The sequence below is a fragment of the Chiloscyllium plagiosum genome, unplaced genomic scaffold, assembly GCF_037043375.1.
Source record: "Chiloscyllium plagiosum isolate Xiang-an unplaced genomic scaffold, Cpla_swu_hap1 HiC_scaffold_1, whole genome shotgun sequence".
Lineage (NCBI taxonomy): Eukaryota > Metazoa > Chordata > Chondrichthyes > Orectolobiformes > Hemiscylliidae > Chiloscyllium > Chiloscyllium plagiosum.
In genome coordinates, this window is record NW_028270139.1 from 63,388,474 (window position 1) to 63,411,314 (window position 22,841).

At 44.2% G+C, this 22,841-nt stretch overlaps 1 protein-coding gene across 7 annotated transcripts in view; it reads left to right on the forward strand.

Moving 5' to 3' along the window:
- The window catches only part of nwd2 (NACHT and WD repeat domain containing 2), a 124,033-nt gene that overhangs the window by 95,455 nt on the left and 5,737 nt on the right, over positions 1-22,841 (forward strand). For 6 of the 7 annotated variants that reach the window (XM_043693346.2, XM_087987092.1, XM_087987108.1 and 3 more), the window contains 3 exons: positions 474-677; positions 10,092-10,236; positions 16,505-17,094. In XM_043693346.2, coding sequence (XP_043549281.1) covers positions 474-677; positions 10,092-10,236; positions 16,505-17,094 — 939 coding nt within the window. Of the gene's footprint in view, positions 1-473; positions 678-6,881; positions 7,081-10,091; positions 10,237-16,504; positions 17,095-22,841 lie in introns of those variants that run through there. The other variant, XM_043693365.2, reaches the window with a different exon arrangement.

The following is a 22,841-nucleotide window of genomic DNA, read 5'->3' on the forward strand; positions in this document are numbered from 1 at the left end:
TTTTTAAATGTTATCCATATCTACAGTGAGCATAACAATATTGAGGTAAATGTTTGACCTCAGTATTTAGACAGTAATCTGGGGAGCCAATCAATGTTCAACTCTGATCCCATTGATTTTACTGGAATGGGAATCGGAAATTCTGAAGTTTGGCTGATCCACTCATCAAATTAATGCTCAGATGGTGGCTAGAGATCTGCCTCAGTGTATGAAAATATAAAAGGATAGAGTCATTCAGAGGAAGTGGTTTACCCCTGCTCCTAGTTATTATGTTCTATGAGTTTATATTGGAAAATTAGTCTCTAGTTGTGAGGAATTATTAAATATCAGAACCTTCAGTAAATTATAATGAATCCATAAAAGTTAAAATTCATCAAAAGGAAATTGAATGATTTCATCAGCTTTACTTCTGATCAGCTTTGGTGGTCTAGATGTGACAATGTTAACACAATGATACCTTTGTTGATTCGTAGGGTCTGTTTGGTGAAAAATATGGCAGCATTCGGCTACCTGGGGAGGTTGAGACTTCTGAATTTGAAATGATTCTGGATGCTGCTGTAGAGGCACAACTGGACACAAAAATCCTGGAGGACTCTTATTGTAGGGATGAAAACTCCGTTCCACCAACATACTACCTCAAACCCAAGTCTGAAATGCTGAAAAATTACCAGAATACGGTACAGTTTTAAAACATTCTAAGTGTTCACAGTATTTTGATTTAATCCCTTATCATATTTTCAGAATTCTTTTTTGAATTGTTTGGAAGTAACTCAGAGTCACAGAGATGTACAGCAAGGAAACAGAACCTTTGGTCCAACTCGTCCATGTCGACCGGATATCCTAATTTAATCTAGTCCCATTTTCTGGCATTTGACCCATATCCTTCCTATTCATGTATCCATTCAGTTGCCTTTTAAATGTTATAATTATACCAGTCTCTACCACTTCCTTTGGCAACTCATTCCATACACACACTATCCTCTGTGTGAAAAAGTTGCCCCTCAGGTCCCTTTTAATCTTGCCTCTCTCACTTTAAACCTCTCCCCTCTTGTTTTGGATTCCCCTGCCCTGAAGAAACAACCTTTGCTATTCACCCTATCCAAGCCACACATGAATTTATAAACTTCTATAAGGTCACCCCTCAGCCTTTGACACTCCAAAGAAAACAGTCCCAATCTATTCAGCGTCTCACTATAACCAAACTTTCTAACCCTGGCAACATCCTTGTAAATCTTTCTGAACTCTTTCAAGTTTCACAACATTCTTCCTATATTAGGGAGATCAGAATTGAATGCAGTATTCCAAAAGTTGCCCAACCAATGTCCTATACAGCTGCAACATGACCTCCCAGCTCCTATACTCAATGTACTGACCAATAAAGGCAAGCATACCAAACGCCTTCTTCAGTATCCTGTCTGCCTGGGACTCCACTTTCAAGGAACTATGAACCTGTACTCCAATGTCTCTTTTCTCAGCAATGCTCCCCAAGACCTTACCATTAAGTATATTGGTCCTGCCCTGATTTGCTTTCCCAAATTGCAGAACTTCACATTTATCTAAATTAAACTCCATCTGCCACTCCTCAACTCTGATCAAGAACCCATTGCAATCTTCTTTGCTGTCCACAACACACCAATTTTTGTGTCATCTGCAAACTCACTAACCATACCCGTATGTTCACATCCAAATCATTTCTGTAAATGAAGAAAAGTGCTGAGCCCAGCACCAATCCTTGTGGCACACCACTGGTTGCAGGCATCCAGTCTGAAAAACAACCCTCCACCACCACCCTGTGAGTTCTCCCTTGGAGCCAATTCTGTATCCAAACGGTTAGTTCTCCCTGTGTTCCATGTGATCTAACCTTGGTAACCAGTCTACCATGCAGAACCTTGTTGTATACCTTACTCAAGTCGATATGGATCATGTCCAGCGCTCTGCCTTCATCAATTCTCTTTGTTACTTCTTCAAAAAACGTCATCACGTTAGTGACGCTGATTTCCTCCATACAAAGCCATGTTGACTATCCCAATCAATCCGTGCCTTTCCAAATACATAAATCCTATCCCTCAGGATCCCCTCCAACAACTCACCCACCACAAATGTCAGGCTCACCGGTTTATGGTTCCCTGGCTTTTCTTTACTGGAACAATAAAGAAAAGACAGCTGATCAGAGAGAGGGTCCTTGTGGGAAAGAAGTCCATGTCATTTTTGAAATGATAGTTGAGATGGTTTGGGAGAAGGATTGAAGGAAATTAATTCCAGTAAAGAAAATAAAGCAGTCCATTGAATTAATCAACTCCTGATGAGCAATTGACTTTTAGACGGTTATCATGGACATGACATGGGCACACAGCACTAGAAGATATTGCACTGATGAGGCCTGTCATGCTTGAACAACCAGCATGCAAGTTATGTACAGATGAAATGCGTGGTCTACAGTTTTAAATCATGCTAAAGTGCCTAAGGCAACCCTCAATGTTTTCATTCATGATAGCATCAAAGAAAGTTGAAAGTTTAACTTACTTGAGAGAGACGTGTGCTGGATCAATAGCAAGCAAGGGAAGGTCAAAGGATGGGGCTAAATCTTGCCAGAAATCAGCTAAGCATCAGTTTGGCATGTTTCATGGTAGGTTTTTCTATGTGAGCCTGACCAAGATTCCTACTGCTATTCTCAGAAACTCACCTCAGCTCATCATATTGTCCCTCTTGCCAGAGTACTTGCCATTGCTGTGACCTCCCTGGTTTCCCCATGCCAGCCATGGACCAGGTCTGTCATGTTGGTGCTGTCCTTCACTGTGCGCATAGTGGGAGGGAACAAAAAAGAAACACTTCTCAGGGTACATAGGTGAATGGCTGACACTTCATTGCAAATACGAGTGAACATTCAAATACATTTGCTGATTAGGGACTGAGCTACACAGGTTGCTCATCTTCAGTGTCATCCCATCTTCGAGCCCTTCTAAGGGAATGTGACTCAATCCCTAATGCTGAATGTACCCTAACATCTCCTCATTGTTCAATGTGGGACCAGCACATATTCGAAAGCTGTTGAAAAGATTCAATTCTCTTCAGCAGCAGCAGAAGTGAGATAAAAACAAACATAGGCTACGATTTCATCTAGAAACAGACATGGACTGCTCTCCTTTAAACCAACAACAGATTTATGCTCAATGACTAATCACTGCACCCAGCTCAAGTCTATTGGAACACGGTGTCTATTAACTCCTGTCTGGTTTGTTATGCCTGACAATGCGGTACTCCAACATGTTGACAGTAATGCTCCTCTTGTTCAATGACCTCATCATCTTCCTTGGAAGACTGCTGCCACTCTTACAGCTCTTTACAATCCATCATATCCTCTCTTTGCCTGCTTCAGTTATGCACTGTATTGCAAGACCCCATCCCCACCTTCTCCCCTGTCAGAACATTGCAAGCACTGGAGCCTCAGGATTAGCAAGCCTGTCATCTGCTCCACCACGGCCCTGGTGAAAGAATATGCTTTATTGTATCTACACTCAGGCTCAGTCAAGGATTGGATGATAGAGTCATCAGCCATTGTTTCAGACACTAGCCCTTGTCCCCCAGTAACTAGCCCTTGATGATTTAGCATATTCCTCCATGTAGTGGAACATGGAAGACTGCAAAAAGAAGGGCCACTGGAAGGCCTCCACATGGACCTTTGACATAGAAATCTTATCCCGATGAATGCGGTGCAAGCCATATCATACAAACATAAGATTGTAAGTGCTTTATGATTATTGATACCTTAACAGCCACCTCCCACACCATTCATAAAGACATCACTGCAAAGAAGAGGATGTTGGCAAACAATGACAGTCCAAGGTGAGAGGAAATCAGCTTTGTGCCCATGAGACATTGGATTGGACCCTCCAAGCCACTCACCACCTGGACTTGAAATATATTGCTGTACCTTCACTGTCGCTGGGTCAAAATCTCAGGATTCCCTCACTAAGGGCATTGTGGGTCAACCCACAGCATTGGACTGCAGTGATTTAAGAAGGCAGCTCTCCACCACCTTCTCAAGGGCCATTAGGGATAGGCAAATAAATACTCGCCCAGCCAGCGTGCCCACATCCCACAAGTAAACACAGTCAAGGTTAAGTTAATCCCCAAGTAGGTGCCTGTTTACCATTACAAATCTTTGGCCCTGATTTTTGCTCCTGAATTGGGTAGCGAGAGTCAGAACATCTCCCTGCTTGCCCTGCCCGCCTTTGGGTAAATTTCTCCAAATGGCAGGGTCTTTCTCCAGGAAGGGTAGTTGCAGGATGTAGTTGAGTCTGCTCACTCCCAGATGAAGATAAGGGGCAGCACAGAAGCTGCAGAATGACAAGCTGGTTTGGTTCTCCTCAGTTCTCCAAGACCTCAGTTGCTGTGTTAAACATAGTCTTCACTCTTCTCAACTTCTACCCGCTGCCCCACACTCCATGCCCCGTCAATGCCCACCAATTCAAGCACAAAAACCCAGCCCACTCCCAATGGCCATTCCTACATCCATGATAGCCCATGCCTCCACCTCCCCCTATGCCACTTACTGTTTCATTGCAACTTAACAGTAACTCCTGCCAATTGTGATAAAAGGCCATCAGCCTGAAATGTTAGCTCCATTTCTCTGCACAAATGCTGTATTTTTTTTTCCAGCTTTTCATTTCTTATTTAAGATTTTCAGCATCAAGAGTATTTTGCTCATCGTGCCCATCCATTACAGCCACCAAGTCAGCTCACCCACTTCCCACCATAGACAGAGCCCAGGAGCTATTTTGAGATGAAATAAATATCTAAATATTAATTCAGGTTTATACCATTAAAACAGACTTTCAAAACATTTCAATTCCCAGAAGTGCATTTCCTATAAAAGACAGCTAATCCTCTTTCTTTGTTTCCTGGGATGCGGGCATCGCCAGCATTTGATTTATATCACTAATTGTTCTGGACATGAGTGGCTTGCCTTGCCACTTCAAAAGGCAGTGAAGAGCCAATCACATTTACTATGGATCTGGAGTCATATGAAGGCCAGGCAAGGTAAGGATGGCAGATTAATAAACCAGAGGGGTGTTTTTGGCACTCAATGATAGTTTCATGGCCTCTATTATTAGGACAGCTTTTTTTTAAATTCCAGATTTATTCATTGAATTCAAGGTGTGCCAGCTGCCAACATGGGATTTGAACCCATGTTCCCCGAGTATCTGCTAGAGCTGCTGGATTAATAGTTCAGCGAGATTACTATTAGAACTCCATTTCTGCACTGAAATAAACTCCTTAGGCTGTTAATCCAGCTGTGAAAGGAAGAACTCCAACTGAGATAATGATAAGAACAAACATTTCCTCAAATAGTTTGTATAATTTCTCAATATATGAATTATATAAATAAATTATGATTTACTATCATCTTAAGTTTCACCTCCTTTTGTTTCCTGTTTCCAAACTATACATATATGGTGCTATAATTTACATTCTATTTCTTAAATGTTTTTCTTCTGCATCAAACAGTGATGCAAGTATAAAGTATCAACCACATTTATGCTACCTGGTATTCTTGTAATATTTTAGAAATACAACAGCATATAATTTAAACATTGTCTCCCTTCCCTGAATGCTATTTAACAAACTTCTTTTTGCCACATTCCCAATTACTCAATTCCCTAAAATAATGTTGAGAATCTCTCCCAAAGCCAGTATCAAATTTTGTCTGCTTTCCAATTCTCTCAACCCATTTGCATATTGGAGATGCAAGCAATAGATTAGCAGTCACATCATTAACCCACATTTATTAAGTAGGTTGTGCTACATTTTATGAATTACAAGATGTTGATGAGGTATAGCTTGTCATAGAATCATTGATACCACTGTAGGAGATCATTCAGACAACAGCGTTCCACTGACTCTCCACAGAGCAGATCCCACAGACACATTCTCCACTGTAGGCGAAATCTTGCTGAGGGTGCTGAGGTGTCATCACTGGCTCATGAGATGATGCAAGGCCCATACTGCTTCTTCCAGGAAAGATTCCCAGAATTACTTGCTAACCAGGTAGTGGTGAGGCCATCGGCAATCCTATCCCTGGAGTGTAGACCCTGAAGTTGCACCTGGCGAGAGCTGCTGTCATTTTGCACTTGGCAGCTCCATGGAGGAGGCTGTGGCTGCTGGAGGAAGTGCTCCTGTAGAGACCAGAAGCACAGTGGAACCAGGAAGCAGGTGTATGATGCAAGGTAGTGATGTCTCTCAGGCTGAGGTCAGAAAGATGAGTACAGGAATTGGAAGCAAGAGCAATGGTGTGGCTCACATGGGAAACTGCTTCTGATGCCCAGCCCTTCAATCATGCTCTAAATTGAGGGACCCCCAGCAAAACACCCTTCTTCCAATGTGACGAGCTGCTTGAATGGTTACAGCTGTCTAGAATACTACTTCACACCAACGTGAGCCAAGGACCTTAACTCATCCTTAATTGGATATTTAACAATTGGAATTAATTGCTGGGATGTAATATTAACCATGGATCTTTCTGCCTGGATGAGGAAGGAAGGTGGTAGGATTTGGGTATGTCAACATCCCATCTAAATACATGCCCTTCCTACCTCCATAATCTGCCACCTCAGTGAGCGGAAGATTACACCCTCTATCTCAGTAGCCCTGCATGTTTATTTGCTTTAAGTGCTCATGCAATTTCCTTACTGATTTGCTTCCAAAAACCTCAGATAGTAGGCTCCAAATCATTACAACTTACAATGTAAATATTTTCTTTGTTACATTCCTCTACATCTCTCATACAGATCTTAAGTCAGTTTTGCTTAATCCTTAACCATCAAGATAACGAGATCAGCCTTTACATGTCTGCCTGATTCAAACCTGTTGTAATTTTGTATACTTGTATCAAATTTCTTTTGCTCCAAGAACAACTGTAGCTTCTCCAGCTTGTCCATGTTGCTGAAAGCTTCCATCCCTGGAACTATTCTCATGAACCTCCTCTCCACCCTCTCAAGGACCCTGAGATCCTTCTAAAAGTGTGGTTCCCATATCCGGACTCTGTATTCGAGTTGTGGTCTAACCAGAGCACTATAAAATGTTAAATATAATTTCCTGCTTTTGTACTCAATGCCTCTAATTTTGAAGCCCAAGATCCCATATATTTTGTTGACTACTTTCTCAATGCATTTTGCCACTTTCAAGTTACATGCATCCCTAGGTCCTTCTGCCTCTGCGTACTTTTTAGAATTGTACCTTTGAGTCCTTATTGTCTCTTCCTATCCCTGCTGCCAAAAGGCATCCGCTCACACTTCTCTGTATTAAGTTCCATCCATGATATTTTTGTCCTATTGCAGGCACTCAGGAGCATCCCCACTGCTTATCAAACCTCGGCAAGTTTGGTAACATCGAGAGATTTATATATTTTATTTATATGTGTGATACAAGCACTGATTCTCAGAGAATACAATATTCTACCATCTTCCAGTCTGAAAAATAGCCATTAACCATGAACCACTGCATTCTGTTATTGGTCAACTTTTTCTCTTAAATTAGCAGTGACCCTTCTATTCAATGAGCAATAATTTTAACCAGCCATTTATGTGGTATGTTCTTAAATGAGTTTGTAAAATCCACATGAGGTGTCCAAGGAAGTGCAGGCTAAGTGGATTAGCCATGGGAAATGCAGGGATAGGGTAGGGGTTGGGTCTGGATGGCATGCACTTTGGAAGGTCAGTGTAGACTTGATGGGCCAAATGGCCTACCTCCACACTCCAAGGAACCTACAATTCTATATTATTATATTATTATTGTTTGAGAGTTTGGATTCTAAAATGGAAGACAATATACAGCTTTAAATTGGAATTATATGAGAAGATACAGTTATCAGTTTAATTTTAGATTTGTTTGATGAATGGTACCAGGTGTGTCGAAATTTGCTTTGATATGTACATTTAAATGAGGATGTGCTTTGAAGTGAACAGTTCAATTATAAAACACAAAGTTAGAATAGAGAGCAAAAAGAACTACTGTTGACAGAGGTTCAATACCACAGAAGGTCAAGACAATCCAGGAGAAATCAGGCAGTGTGCATGTTTCTTCGGGAATAAGAGGACCCCAACAGCCAAAGTGCTGTTACTAACAATCTGTAAGCAGCCTGGGCTGAAAAAAAGGTCCTGGGTAGTTTTGAAATCAGTAAAAGGAAAGCTCCAGAAATAGAAGGTGAGATGTCAGAGAGGAAGACACATCCTGCAAGGCTAGTGAAAACATGATTTTAAGGAACACATGCTAAGCTACCAGTGAACTGATTTTGCAATTGTTTCAGGGTGTCAGGAAGACATGTTAACTAAAGACTGAATACACACAGAAAAGACGTTTGCAGAGAAGGAAACAGGCTGCAGCCATTCCAGCTGCAAAGGGGCATTGGAAATGGTGACAGGGATCACTCTTCACTGAGGTTTGAGTGTAATGTGGTTATGAGGATAATAGGATTGAATCTCTCTTTCCGATTTTTGTAACAAGATAATTTCAAATAGTTTTTATATAGTGTAGCATTGTTTATATTTTCTTTTTGCATGTAATAGATTTTTATTTTCACTTGTTAAAAGCACACCGGCAGCCACTTGTGAATATGTTCAGTGACTAACCTCTACAGTAAACCAAAGGAAAACTAAAATATCGTCTATCAAGCTAGGTCTCTCACGGGATCGGACTTGAATTTGGTTCTCCTACTCCTGTTCTTGTTGGAATGTACCTGATGCATCTCCTCCTTAAAGATCATCAATCATATTGTTCCATTATAGTTTTTCCCATCAATTTCATTTTAGGCTTGCTCGATACTGAATCATATTATTTAAGTTTGTCCTTTGCCACTTTAGATGTTCAGCTTTCTATTACTCCTTGCTTTCCTGTTGTCTCTTATCCAAATGCTCCTACCCAGACACATGGTCCACATGGCCCATCTCATTCCCTGGCATAAGATGCAACAATGCCTTCCTTCAAATGTACTCAGTACAAGGAAGTTCCAAGAAACACAGTTCAGAAACTCTTCTCCATCCTTATGCATTAACATTATCCCAATCAATATCACCAGCATCATCACTCTTTGTTAAGCTTGGCCATATGCTTAACTTTTAAAGTTCTTCTTTGATACGAGAGCTTTTGGACTAGCTTCATAGGAAGGTCCAAGCTTCCTTAGGTTATACTGGAACCCAAAACAATGATAAAGCAAGAGATCCGCACATTATACTCAAGTACATGATGTAGTGATATTGAGGTACTATTTTAACTGTTGATAGGTAGCAGAACCTATTTCATAAAATTGCAAATAATTTATTATTTCATTAACCTTCTTCATGAATGTGAAACAGGTTACAACACAGTCCCCTGCAGCCTGTTTCCTTCCCTGCAAAAGTCTTTTCTGTGTGTATTCACTCAATGCTATTTTCTTTAGTTAACATGTCTTCCAGACACCCTGGTACGATTGCAAAATCATTGTGACATCATCATTGTTGGTAGAATCATTTTCACTTTATAGAAAGTGGAATTCAGTCATTACTAATGAGCTTATACTGACTGACCATAAGAAGATGCATGTAAGTGGCTTGGTCAACCTTTCCAACAGTTTACTTTCTCTCTTGTTAATAAGCATGCCTTCACAACTCATGTATCAACCAATGCAATGCAGGTTGCTCTTACAAATTAATGGGAATTTTGCACTAAATCTGTATCTTAAATATTGACTCCTGTCACACCATTGCACGGTAGTTGCATTGTGTAGTATTTACAAGATTCATTATGCCAACTTTCAAGATTGCTTCAGCAGTAACTCTCAAACCATGTGTCTTGACCATCTAGATAGACAAGGGCATCAGATCTATTGGAATACCACCACCTACATGTTTCCCTCTGAATCACACACCATCCTGACTTTGAAATTTATCGCTTTTTGATCATCCCTTGCAAGATCCTGGAATTCCCTATTGGATTATCTGTACCAGCAGTTCAAGGAGTGATTTATCAAGACTTTCTAAAGGGAAAATAGGAATGGAATAAATGCACGCCTCCATGAACAAAGAAAAGAAATAAGATTTTCACTCTGTGTTCCATAGATACATACATCTGTAAATTCTCCTAATGACAAGAAATGGATGAAAATATCAGAGGAGATCAAGAACATTTTCAAAACTGCTGTAACCGTACTGCAGCAGCGAGGGACAATGAATAGGGGCAAGGCCAGGAAGTATCTCTGCTCAGGTAAGAAATTTTGGTTTGCTTTTCATTGTCACTGTGAAACAATGTTTTTTAAAGATACAATGAAAACAGTTGTATTATGATTGAGGAACATGTTTTCCAGACTACAAAACTTAAATGAACAATATTGGTGAACATACCTAAAATATTTACATATTTACAAATTTACTGTCATTGAGTTGCCAAATATAAACTTGGTATAAACTTCATCAGCACTCTCCCACCTTCAAACTACAATTCTTCTCCCAGCAAGCATATATCCAAATAAATTGAAATCAAAGACCTCTTAAACTCCACAGCCCCCAAGACAATGTAGCATGATCTGAAATCCGTATTCCATCCTCTTAGTGTTTACTGAATGCTTTTAACCTATTCTGTTTCAAATCCCCTCGGAATTGCTATGACTGCACGTTTTGCTAATGCCGCATTTCCAGCTAAGGGATCTACCTGCTGTTTTTATAGCTCCATCCCTTCAATTCTAATTCTAAACACACATGGGTAATCTTCTGAATTTACATTTGTTGTAAATGTTCTGGCAATTACTAGAGCCCAGCAATTTAATTTCCTTGCCTTCTAGCTGTTAATTTCTTCAAGTAGTGTGATCAAATGTTTTTAAGTGCACCAAACACCATTTGGGTGTTTCAATTGTATCTATCCCATTTTCTATAGTTCTGCTGTAATTTCTAATAAAAAAAACTAAATTGCTTGAACCATGAAAACTAGATATTCACAACAGCATATTAATTATCACGCTTTGTTTTTTTTGTAAATATTTGAGGAAGAGTTACCATTCTCTATCAGAAAGGTAAGCAAAAATAGCCTTGACTATTTTAGCAAAGCTGGTATATCCACATTAAGGGCTGAAAATAAAAATGTTGTGATTTTTCCACATCCCACCCTGATTTATTTTAATGTTTGCTTATCACACTGGCATGTACTGTGACCCCTCTAAGCCCACAGCAGGAAGGCAGACATTCAGGGATAGGGAAATTGACAACATGACAGTGGAAGCCTCTATCAGTGCATCATCAGATAGAGTAAAAAAACAATGTATTAACAAGAAGGCAACAGAGTAGCAGGGCTGCATGCAGGCTTTTGCCTGGGGCTCATCTGCTCCCATCTGCATTCACTTCTTTTTTATCTTTTCAGTTATGCTCTTTTTCTTTCTTTTTCTTCTTTTCTCTTTACTTTGGCAAGTTAGTTGGTAATATCGGCACAGCAGCAAGAGCAGGCTGTGTTCGGAATCGGGGGGGCTGCCTCCTCGTGGTCAGAGGTGGCGGATACGGCACCTTCTAGTGACCAAAGGTGGCAGCAGTAGACTCTTCAAGTTGGCGGCGCCAGCAAGGCAGCATTTCGGAGGAGAGTGGCTGGAATGGGAAGCTTGGCTTGGTGGTGGCCTGGCCTGCCCTAGACTGGCAGCAGAGCCGGGGACTGCCAGTTATGGGCAAGTTTGGGTTCAGCATGGGATTTTGCGGCAGCATCAGAAAGGTGTGTCAAACAGCAAAAAGATTGCGTCTAAAGAGTGGTGACTCCTACGATGGTGGGTCTGGCGCAGACAGTGGCAAGGCAGTGGAGCAGTGGTGGCACAGGTGGCACTATTGAGCCAACTCAAGGCTCATGACAGAGACAGGGGATTCTTAAATTAGATTCTTAAACTATTCAAACTGGCACCAGATTGTGGTGATAGTTGAAGCTTGTCACCGTGTTTTATTGTATTATTCATTGTAAAATGCAAGTGACAATCAATCATTCAAATTCAATAACAAAAAACAAAATCCCACTCACATTAGGTTAATTTAACTACATTAAACGTGTCAAGATTAAATTGACATTTTGAAGATGAGTTCATTATTCTGTTCATGCTAGTACATACACAGTTAACCCTTGACCACAATATAGCAATCACATTTCTCACACTTGTATACAACTATACTATCCTTCCTTGTAATGTTTTGCTTTGTCATGGCTTCACGATATAGAAAATCTAACAAATTATGGTGCAACTTTATATTAGCAGAGGATGTTATGCTTGAGCCATGTGTGTACCTAATAGCTTTAAGACATTCTGCAAACTCCTAAAAGTGCCTATAGGCAACAAATTTAAATTATGTTAGTAAAGTACATCATTGACAAATATATTTACTTAGCGGAAGTGGGTGCTGCAGATGCTGGAGATCAGAGTGAAGATTATCATGGTGCTGGAAAAGGACAGCAGGTCATGCAGCAACCGAGAAGCAGGAAAATCGATGTTTCAGGCAGAAGCCCTTCATTAGAAATTAGGCTGGGAGCCCCAGGGGTGGAGAGGTAAATGGGAGGGGGGGGTGGGGGTGGGGCTGGGGAGAAGGTAGCTGAGAGTGCAATAGGAGGGTGGAGGTGGGGGTGAAGGTGATAGGTCAGAGAGGAGGGTGGAGCGGATAGATGGGAAGGAAGATTGACAGGTGGGACAGGTCAGAAGGACAATCCTGAGCTGGAAGTTTGTAACAGAGGTAAGGTGGGGGAGGGGAACTGAAGAAACTGGTGAAGTCCACATGGATGCCATGGGCTTGAAGGGTCCCAAGGTAGAAGATGAGGCGTTCTTCCTCCAGGCGGCAGGTGGTGAGGGAGTAGCGGTGAAGGAGGTCCAGGACCTGCATGTCCTCAGCAGACTGGGGTTGATTAGTGCGGGTGTCCCGGAGATGTTCTCTGAACCGTTCTGCGAGAAAGCGTCCAGTCTCCCCAGTGTAGAGGAGACCGCATTGGGAGCAACGGATACAATAAAGGACATGTGTGAAAGTGCAGGTGAAACTCTGATGAATGTGGAAAGCTCCTCTGGGGCCTTGGATGGAGGTGAGGGGGGAGGTGTGGGCGCAGGTTTTGCAATTCCTACGGTGGCAGGGGAAAGTGCCGGGTGGGGAGGGTGGGTTGTTGGGAGGGGGGGGGAGGCGTGGACCTGACCAGGTAGTCACGGAGGGAACGGTCTTTGCGGAAGGCGGAAAGGGGTGGGGAGGGAAATATATCCCTGGTGGTGGGGTCCATTTGGAGGTCCATTATATCAGTGGATGATATAATTTATGCAGAGGTTGGTAGGGTGGAAGGTGAGCACCAGGGGGGTTCTGTCCTTGTTGCGGATGGAGGGGTGGGGTCTGAGGGCAGAGGTGCGGGATGTGGATGAGTTCCGTTGGAGGGCATCTTCAACCACGTGGGAGGGGAAGCTGCTGTCTTTAAAGAAGGAGGCCATCTGGTGTGTTCTGTGATGGAACTGGTCCTCCTGGGAGCAGTTATGGTAGACGTGGAGGAATTGGGAATAAGGGATTGCATTTTTGCAGGAGATAGAGTAAAAATAGGTGTAAGCGGGGTGTCCAGATGGATGGAGTGTATTGGAGGCAGGCGAAGGGGTCCTCGGAAGGTGGGCGGGAGTCCTGATTTTAAAAGTAAGCTTGGAGGCGGAAGCGGCAGAAGAGGTGTTTGACATCATGGCGCGTATTGAAATCGTTGATGTGTGGATGGATGGGGATGAAGGTGAGGCCTTTGCTGAGGACTGATTGTTTGTCCTCAGTGAGCGGGGAGGTCTGGGGGGATGGTGAAAACTTGGCAGGGCTGGGAGCTGGGATCTGGTGTGGGTGTGGAGCTGGGAGTGGGGGCGGAGACTGTAACTGGAGAGGGCGTGGTGGTAGGGGGAATGGGGATGGAGATTTTGAGAAGTGGTGTTCCCCTCGGGGTTCTGGGGGGCGGGGATGGTGACAGTGGGATCTGTGGGGTGGCTGGGGGTGCGTGTAGGCAGTGCGCAGGTGGGTGGCATCACTGGAGGCGGAAGTGGTAGTGACGATGGCAGCTGTGAGGGCAGAAGTCACGGTACGCGTGATGTCACTGATGATGTATGGGCGGAAGTGACGAAACTCAAGGAGTGGGTACAATTATAGGGCGCGGAAGTTGCTGGAGAAGCGGCAGTGAAGGGGGTGGAAGTCACGGAACACATGGCGTTGGTGATGTCAGAGCAGGACGGAAGTGGCTGTGAAGGCAACAAGGTGGCGGGTGGTGGGCGGGGGCAGAAGTGTGTTTCCGGTTGGGCCTTGCATTAGTTCCCAGCGGTGGTGGACCTAGTGCCGATCACGGCGGTGGTTGGTTGTCTGGCGGCTGCAGTGGCTGTTGTCTGGTTGGCAGTCGCGGAGGTGGCATGTGTAGCCATGGCTGCAACCTACCGGTTGGTGAGGACGGAAATGACATCATCAATCGCCGTGGTGATGGTGGCTGGCACAGCCTCGTGGCCGATGGCGGCCGAGCAGTTCCTGAGGCCGGGGGAAGTTTCTGGAATGTTCGAAGAGCGCTAACTATTGAGGTGGGAATATAAAAGTTTGTTGTACTTACAGCTTTTGATGTTAGAAATGGTGTAGAAATATTGTTTGTTGAGAGTATGAATTCTTCTGGGGATATAATACAGTAGGGGTCCTTTGCAGTTCTGAGAGAATGTGGCCCTCAGTTGAGCCATAGCTGACTGTAGAGAGGTTAGGTGGCAGCGCATGGCTGTAAGTGTGGAGCAGAGGATCCGGGATGAGAACTGTTGCTGGAGGTTTTGGATTTATAATCTGCACTCGTTGTCCTGTTCAGATCCAAACTATGTTGGTCCGAATGTGTTTGGAGTCCTTGTGGGAACAATTGGTTCCGAAGGCAGGCATTGAGGAAGTAGATGTGGCTGTGGTAGCGAGTCTGTTTCAGGACATGGTTGAAGAGCTTCAGGGCAGAGGAGATGACCTGGGGTTGCAGTGAGAGAGAGAGAGACTTACTGAGATTCTTGCAGAGAGAGGAGAACTTCTCCAAGGTAGACATCCTTGGAAGAGGATTCGCAGTAAGGTTAAAATCAACTAGGTGGAAGTGTGTAATGCAGATGTTGGAGATCACAGTCAAAATTAGAGTGGTGCTAGAAAAGCACAGCAGGTCAGGCAGCATCTGAGAAGCAGGATAAATCAACGTTTTGGGCAAAAGCCCTTCATCAGGAATGAGGCTGGGAGCCTTGGGACTGGAGAGTTAAATGGGAGGGGAGTGGAGTTGGGGAGAAGGTAGCTAGAAGTGCAATAGGTAAATGGAGGTGGGGTAAAGGTGATAGGTCGGTGAGGAGGGATAAGGTCCTGCTATCCCATATTCCCAATTCCACTGCCTCCGCTGCATCTGCTCCCAGTAGGACCAGTTCCACCACAGAACACACCAGATGGTGTCCTTCTTTAGAGACCGCAATTTCCCCTCCCACATGGTTGAAGATGCCATCCAATGCATCTCATCCACATCCCACACCTCCGCCCTCAAACCCCACCCCTCCAACCACAAGAAGGACAGAACCCCCCTTGTCCTCACCTTTCCTCCCACCAACCTCCGCATTAACCGCATCATCTGCCAACATTTCCGCCACCGATAAATGGACCCCTCCAGCAGGAATATATTTCCCTCCCCACCCCTTTCCACTTTCTGTAAAGATTGTTCCCTGGTCAGGTCCACGCCCCTAACAACCCACCCTCCCCTCCTGGCACTTTCGCCTGCCACCGCAGGAATTGCAAAACTTGCGCCCACACCTCCTCCTCCCTCACCTCCATCCAAGGCCCCAGAGGAACCTTCCACATCCATCAAAGTTTCACCTGCACATCCACACGTCATTTATTGTATCCGTTGCTCCCGATGCAGTCTCCTCTACATTGGGGAGACCGGACGCCTTCTCACAGAGCGCTTCAGAGAACATCTCAGGGACACCCGCACCAATCAACCCCACTGTGCTGTGGCCAAACTCTGCCGAGGACATGGAGGTCCTGGGCCTTCTCCACCACTGCTCCCTCACCACCCGACGTCTGGAGGAAGAACGCCTCATCTTCTGCCTCGGGACCCTTCAAGCCCATGGCATCCATGTGGACTTCACCAGTTTCCTCATTTCCCCTTCCCCCACCTTACCCCAGTTCCAACCTTCCAGCTCAGCACTGTCCTTCTGACCTGTCCCATCTGTTAATCTTCCTTCCTACCTAATACTCCACCATGCTTTCCAACCTATCACCTTTATCCCCACCTCAATCCACCTATTGTACTTTAAGCTATCTTCTGCCCAGCCCCACCCCCTCCCATTTATCTCTCCACTCTTGAGGCTCCCAGCCTCATTTCTGATGAAGGGCCTTTGCCCAAAACGCCGATTGTTCCTGCTCCTCGGATGCTGCCTGACCTGCTGTGCTTTTCCAGCACCACTCTAATCTTGAAATATATTTACTTGTTATAACCGTTTACTCAAAAGATATTGATCTTGGCTTCTCTTTTCTTAAAGCAATCGAGGATGAGTTTGAATTTGCCCTGGGAAACCAAACACCAGCATTTCTAAGAAAGTGCGTGTGTTACATCAGGAAAATTGCTCATATTGATCGCCATGTGAAGAATCCAGCTATGAGCCGATACACAGATGTTATCGAGGTCAATGGGAAACGTATAAGAGACCCAGTTGCAAATGAAAAGCTTGAGAAGCTCAGGGATGAGTTTATTCCTATGATTGTTGCCTCATCCAACTTGAGAGTATACACATCGATTACTCACTGCAATATGAAACTTGGATATTCAGAGGATGTGGAGAATCACTACGTTGAAGGTCTTTGCAAACAATTCTACGATGATATGATTGACATTATCCAGTCTACAGTTCAACAAAACTTTGATATTGAAACAGATGCACTTTATGATGAGGTTCTGCAGCACTTGTCCCTTTGTAAAATGTACTCCTCTCTCTATCAGTACCAATGTGAGGCTCTGAACCTCATACACAAGTATATACTGCCTTGTAAAGCAGGACATATGAGTCCACTTGTTGTCTACGGTGGACCATGCACAGGCAAAACACTCCTACTGGCAAAAGTGGCTGAACAGGTAAAAGTGGTTTATCAAAGTATTTTAATATTTGATGGTTTTATTGAATCAGTCAAAATCTATTTACATTTACAAAATTAGTCTGTGTTGGCTTGAGAGAAAACAAACAGTGAAATAGTCTGGAGAGTCAACATAATAGGTTCCACGTTCACATATCACTTTTAAATCAGCTCAGACTAGTGGATAGTGTGAATCTTTTCACTCATTGGGAAGAGGAGTGTTGGGTCTAGAGTGAGGGAAGAGTGAGTGGTTGGTGCGGAGCCTGGCTGGGGGGATCAGGACTCAGGAGAGAGCGCGGTGATTGTTGGGTCAAGGTCAGGGAATGGAGTGGTTTGAGAGAGGAGTGCTTGGGGGTTGTACACTTCTGATTCGTGATCAGAAATTTGCTGATATTCAGGTGGTTCAAGTCACCCCCAGCTGCCGGGTTCTGATACTGGACTTAGGGAATGTGAAATGGAGAAGGCAGTAGACACGTGTTTCAGGGCAAAAGAATCTCTGTGTTTATGAAGTACAAAAGCTAAGTATAACACCATAAATAAAGGCAAATGTAGTAGATGGTGAAATTGATATAATCAGTTACAATGAGGGCAATAATTAAAGACACTATTAAATCAGAGACAGAATAAACACTATTAGAAGCTAAACAGCAGTTTTAGTCGCAAACTTCAATCAGGCTTAGGGTTCCTTGCACTGTCACCACCCGACTTCCCCTCCCTGCTAGTTAGGTCAGTCTTTTGGGCTCTTCAGAGTTTCAGCTCACCACTGAGGAAAACAGTCTTAAAGTACAGCTAGCTATTGAGGTTCTTGTTGTTGGTTCTCCTGGTTTGGAACAGGCCTGTGTGTGGAAGCTCCTGTTTGAATCTTGTTTGGTTAGCTTCCCCCCCCCCTCCCCCAATTTCTTCCGATGATGCCCTTGGTTGGCTTCCTGATTCAGCTTCTCTGTTTGGCCTCTGCAGTTCTTGGTTCCGAAGCTGCTTGTTGGGGCTGGGAGCCTGTGGGGAAGTTGCTTGTTGGGGCTGGGAGCCTGTGGGGAAGTTGCTTGTTGGGGATGGGAGCCTGTGGGGATGCTGCTTGTTGGGGCTGGGAGCCTGTGGGGAAGTTGCTTGTTGGGGCTGGGAGCCTGTGGGGAAGCTGCTTGTTGGGGCTGGGAGCCTTTGGGGAAGCTGCTTGTTGGGGCTGGGAGCCTGTGGGGAAGTTGCTTGTTGGGGCTGGGAGCCTGTGGGGAAGTTGCTTGTTGGGGCTGGGAGCCTGTGGGGAAGCTGCTTGTTGGGGCTGGGAGCCTGTGGGGAAGTTGCTCGTTGGGGCTGGGAGCCTGTGGGGAAGTTGCTAGTTGGGGCTGGGAGCCTGTGGGGAAGTTGCTTGTTGGGGCTGGGAGCCTGTGGGGAGGTTGCTTGTTGGGGCTGGGAGCCTGTGGGGTAGCTGCTTGTTGGGGCTGGGAGCCTATGGGGAATTGCTTGTTGGGGCTGGGAGCCTGTGGGGAAGTTGCTTGTTGGGGCTGGGAGCCTGTGGGGAAGTTGCTTGTTGGGGCTGGGAGCCTGGGGGGAAGTTGCTTGACGGGGCTGGGAGCCTGTGGGGAAGCTGCTTGTTGGGGCTGAGAGCCTGTGGGGAAGTTGCTTGTTGGGGCTGGGAGCCTGTGGGGAAGCTGCTTGTTGGGGCTGGGAGCCTATGGGGAATTGCTAGTTGGGGCTGGGAGCCTGTGGGGAAGTTGCTTGTTGGGGCTGGGAGCCTGTGGGGAAGTTGCTTGTTGGGGCTGGGAGCCTGGGGGGGAAGTTGCTTGACGGGGCTGGGAGCCTGGGGGGAAATTGCTTGTTGGGGCTGGGAGCCTGTGGGGAAGCTGCTTGTTGGGGCTGGGAGCCTATGGGGAATTGCTTGTTGGGGCTGGGAGCCTGTGGGGAAGTTGCTTGTTGGGGCTGGGAGCCTGTGGGGAAGTTGCTTGTTGGGGCTGGGAGCCTGAGGGGAAGTTGCTTGACGGGGCTGGGAGCCTGTGGGGAAGCTGCTTGTTGGGGCTGGGAGCCTGTGGGGAAGTTGCTTGTTGGGGCTGGGAGCCTGTGGGGAAGCTGCTTGTTGGGGCTGGGAGCCTATGGGGAATTGCTAGTTGGGGCTGGGAGCCTGTGGGGAAGTTGCTTGTTGGGGCTGGGAGCCTGGGGGGAAGTTGCTTGACGGGGCTGGGAGCCTGGGGGGAAGTTGCTTATTGGGGCTGGGAGCCTGGGGGGAAGTTGCTTGTTGGGGCTGGGAGCCTGTGGGGAAGCTGCTTGTTGGGGCTGGGAGCCTGTGGGGAAGCTGCTTGTTGGGGCTGGGAGCCTGTGGGGAAGCTGCTTGTTGGGGCTGAGAGCCTGTGGGGAAGCTGCTTGTTGGGGCTGGGAGCCTATGGGGAATTACTAGTTGGGGCTGGGAGCCTGTGGGGAAGTTGCTTGTTGGGGCTGGGAGCCTGGGGGTAGTTGCTTGTCGGGGCTGGGAGCCTGGGGGGAAGTTGCTTGTTGGGGCTGGGAGCCTGTGGGGAAGTTGCTTGTTGGGGCTGGGAGCCTGTGGGGAAGCTGCTTGTTGGGGCTGGGAGCCTGGGGGGAAGCTTTTTCTGCAGAAGCTGGGAAGACTCTCTCCCAGGTAAGATCAGGGCTCGCTGTTATATAGACTGTGTGCCCCATTATCTTCTGTCAAATCTGGGTTGCCATTGTGTTCATTGTGTTTTTGGTATTCTCTTTGTGGTCACTCGAGCTTCCTGATCGTCAAGGGTGAGTGTGAATGTATTTTGATTGAAGTTGAATGCCCAGTATCTCTGAGGTTCCAAACTGTCTGTGTTGGGTAGCCCAAGGGGTTAAAGTTAGTTTCTGGTCAGAGTGTTAGGTTTTAGTTCATTGTTCTCTTAGAGTGGAGGCATAAATTGGAACAATAGTCCCAGATGAAAATCATTCTGGCTCTGTTTGTATTTTTTGCAGTCTGAGCTCAAGATTTTGTCCAGTATTTCAGATATGAGAAAAGTCCAGATTTTTAGTCCAATATTTTAGAGGATGGGAAATTTTCCACTCAGTCCTACAGGATGTATGAAATAAGTACTTGGGGATGTGTGAGGTAAGAACGGGATCAATTGGATTGTTACGCAAGAGTTAGACCATGTCCTAAGTAATTATTTAATTAATTTAATCTAAACCCTCCAAAATATTTGATGGAATTTTTGGATATTTGTGGAAGAGTCCATGTGGAGAGGATTTGCCCAGTAGAAAGTTCAATGTGCAGAGGCAGTCCGTCAAAATCTGCGACAATGGGAATTCTGCAGCATCCCCATGCACATTTCCCAACCACACTGGAATAACAACTATCTGACCATTGGAAAATCTGCACCATGATTTTCTTTAAATTCTATAGGTTTTAGTCATGTTCATCCCAGTTAAAGTGATAACATTTCATGTCACTGACCATTCATTTATCAGAGCTGGAAACATTTGCAAATGCAACAAATGCTAAAGAAATATCAAGGCAAGAAAAGAGCCAGATGGCATATGGTGCCAGGCTACTGGATGATGGGAAAAGGAAGTAGGGTGCCAGGGTGAAAAGGACAAAGGAGCTATGTAAGTGATCTGACAAATATGTAGGCTTGGGGAATTGTAATTTATCTTTTGATTAGGCATTTTGCACCTGTCTGGATTTAATATTGATGTCAGTAATTTCAAGCCATAATTTTTTTTTATTTTTGGCTTGATGGCACTTGTTGATAATTTTCTGTTTGTCCTGTTTACACATAATCTAGACCAAGTCTTTTCATTCTTTACTTTGTTACAATCAACTGATGTGGTGCTCTTTAAATTGAGCCTGCTACTCTAAGAATCATATCAAATGTGAATTTTCTTTAAGTATGCATAGTAGCCCAGTTTACCTGACTGTCAAACCAAAGTTGTTAGAAAGCACAGATTAGGTTTCTGTACAAAATAAAAATTACTATTTATTGTAAGTGTTATGAAATTGTGAATGAATTATACCTGTGAAAGAGTAAAAGCTAGCAGTGACAGTACCAAGTGTTCTCAACAAGACACAATGTAATATGTGCTCCAGCTACAGGGTACCTAGTTGCCTGGAAACAACAAAACAGTTTCAAATTCAGCTAATCAGTTTAAATTATACCCCGATAAAATACTAAATTCCAATCAAGTTTGAATTGAGTATATGGACAATCTTAAAAACCAATGACACAATCTGATGCTTTGGGGTATAAGACTGGGAAAAATTGAACAGTTGGGAGGAGAACTACCACCAGACCAACAGCTGTAGACTGCTCGTCAGAACTTTCTGAGAGGTACCAATCTAGAGAAGGAGTTTGCATAGAGTAAAACATCAACACCAACCTGGAGAGCAAATCTACCGATGAAGATAACAAGAAGATTCGGCCACTGACTGGTTTTAAAATTTGAATTTTCCTGTAAATCTTAATTGGGAGTTTATCGGACTAGTATTATAGAAGGGAAGGTAACAGATAGGTTAGAGGAAGGAGGTGTAATTAGTTATGAGTTAATTATTCTCTGTTATACTTTAAGAAATGAAGTTGTTAATTTTTACTTTAAATAGTTCTTGGCCTCTCAAATTTTCACAGATTACTGCACAGGATAAATCTTGTCTGTGTTGCTAGTTTAAATTAAGCAGGAGGGTTTACCCTATGTTGTAACATAAGTAATTAGACTCTAGGTAAACAAATAAAAACTATTGGCATAAAGCACTACTAATTAAAACGCTAATCATCCCATAAGCTCCCCCTTACATGCTCACACAAACAAACACGAAAAATAGGTTATTGACAGGTAGAAAAAAATGGAAGGTTAGTTCAGTGGTCTTTATTTCCCAATTCTAATGTTGAGATGATCCTAGTTCGACTAGTCAGGCCCTGAGTGTTCACTTGTCTTTCTCTGGAAGCCTCCTGTGGTTCACTTGGAAAATGTCTCTGATTTATCAATTCAGAAGTCACAGTCCACAGCAGAAAAGGTAACTGGTTTTCTTCAAATTAAACCAAGATTTCTTTTACAGCAGAGACCAGACTCTTCTGGAGAAAACAACAGCACATCCTTCTGTGTCTTTCTCTCTCTGCATGTTTGTGTCTCTGTAACTTGTTTCCACTTCCACACTGCTCAGTTAGCTGAGAACTAATCAGCTTCACTTGGAAACTATGGCTGCTTATTGTCTGTATGTTGAAGGAACCCACAGCCACAAAAAAAGAGTTTACAATAGGTATAAGATTCCTTGCTATGAAATTATGAACCCTGTTTTTAAAAATAATGCTTTTTCATTCCAGTCCACTGCTTCTAAAGTCACAAAAATAAAAAGACATAATCCTTACAACTTACCCTTTTTAACCTCTCCATTTGCCATATATCATTATCAACATTTGGCCATTTAATCTGTCTTGTCCTCCAGCCTATTACAGACCCTCCCATTACTCTTTCTTGTCACCTTTCTTCTTTCTCTGTCTCAGTAGTTGATTAAAATCTGCTATGTCTCTAACCATTTCCAGTTCTGGGAAAAGGTCATTGACCTAACATATTAACTTTTGTTTCTCTCTGCCAATGCTGTTAGGCCTGCTGAATTTTTTCAATATTTTCCACTTTAAGTTATCCTTTTGTTTTAGTAACCATAGACACGAATTGTTTTGCCCACAGCATTTATTGTTTAGCTGTCAACAATCATGAGGTATTCTTAAGATTTGATTATATATCAGAGAGATAGGTTAGCACAGCTGCATGTAGTCCGATCCTTATACTGTTTACAGG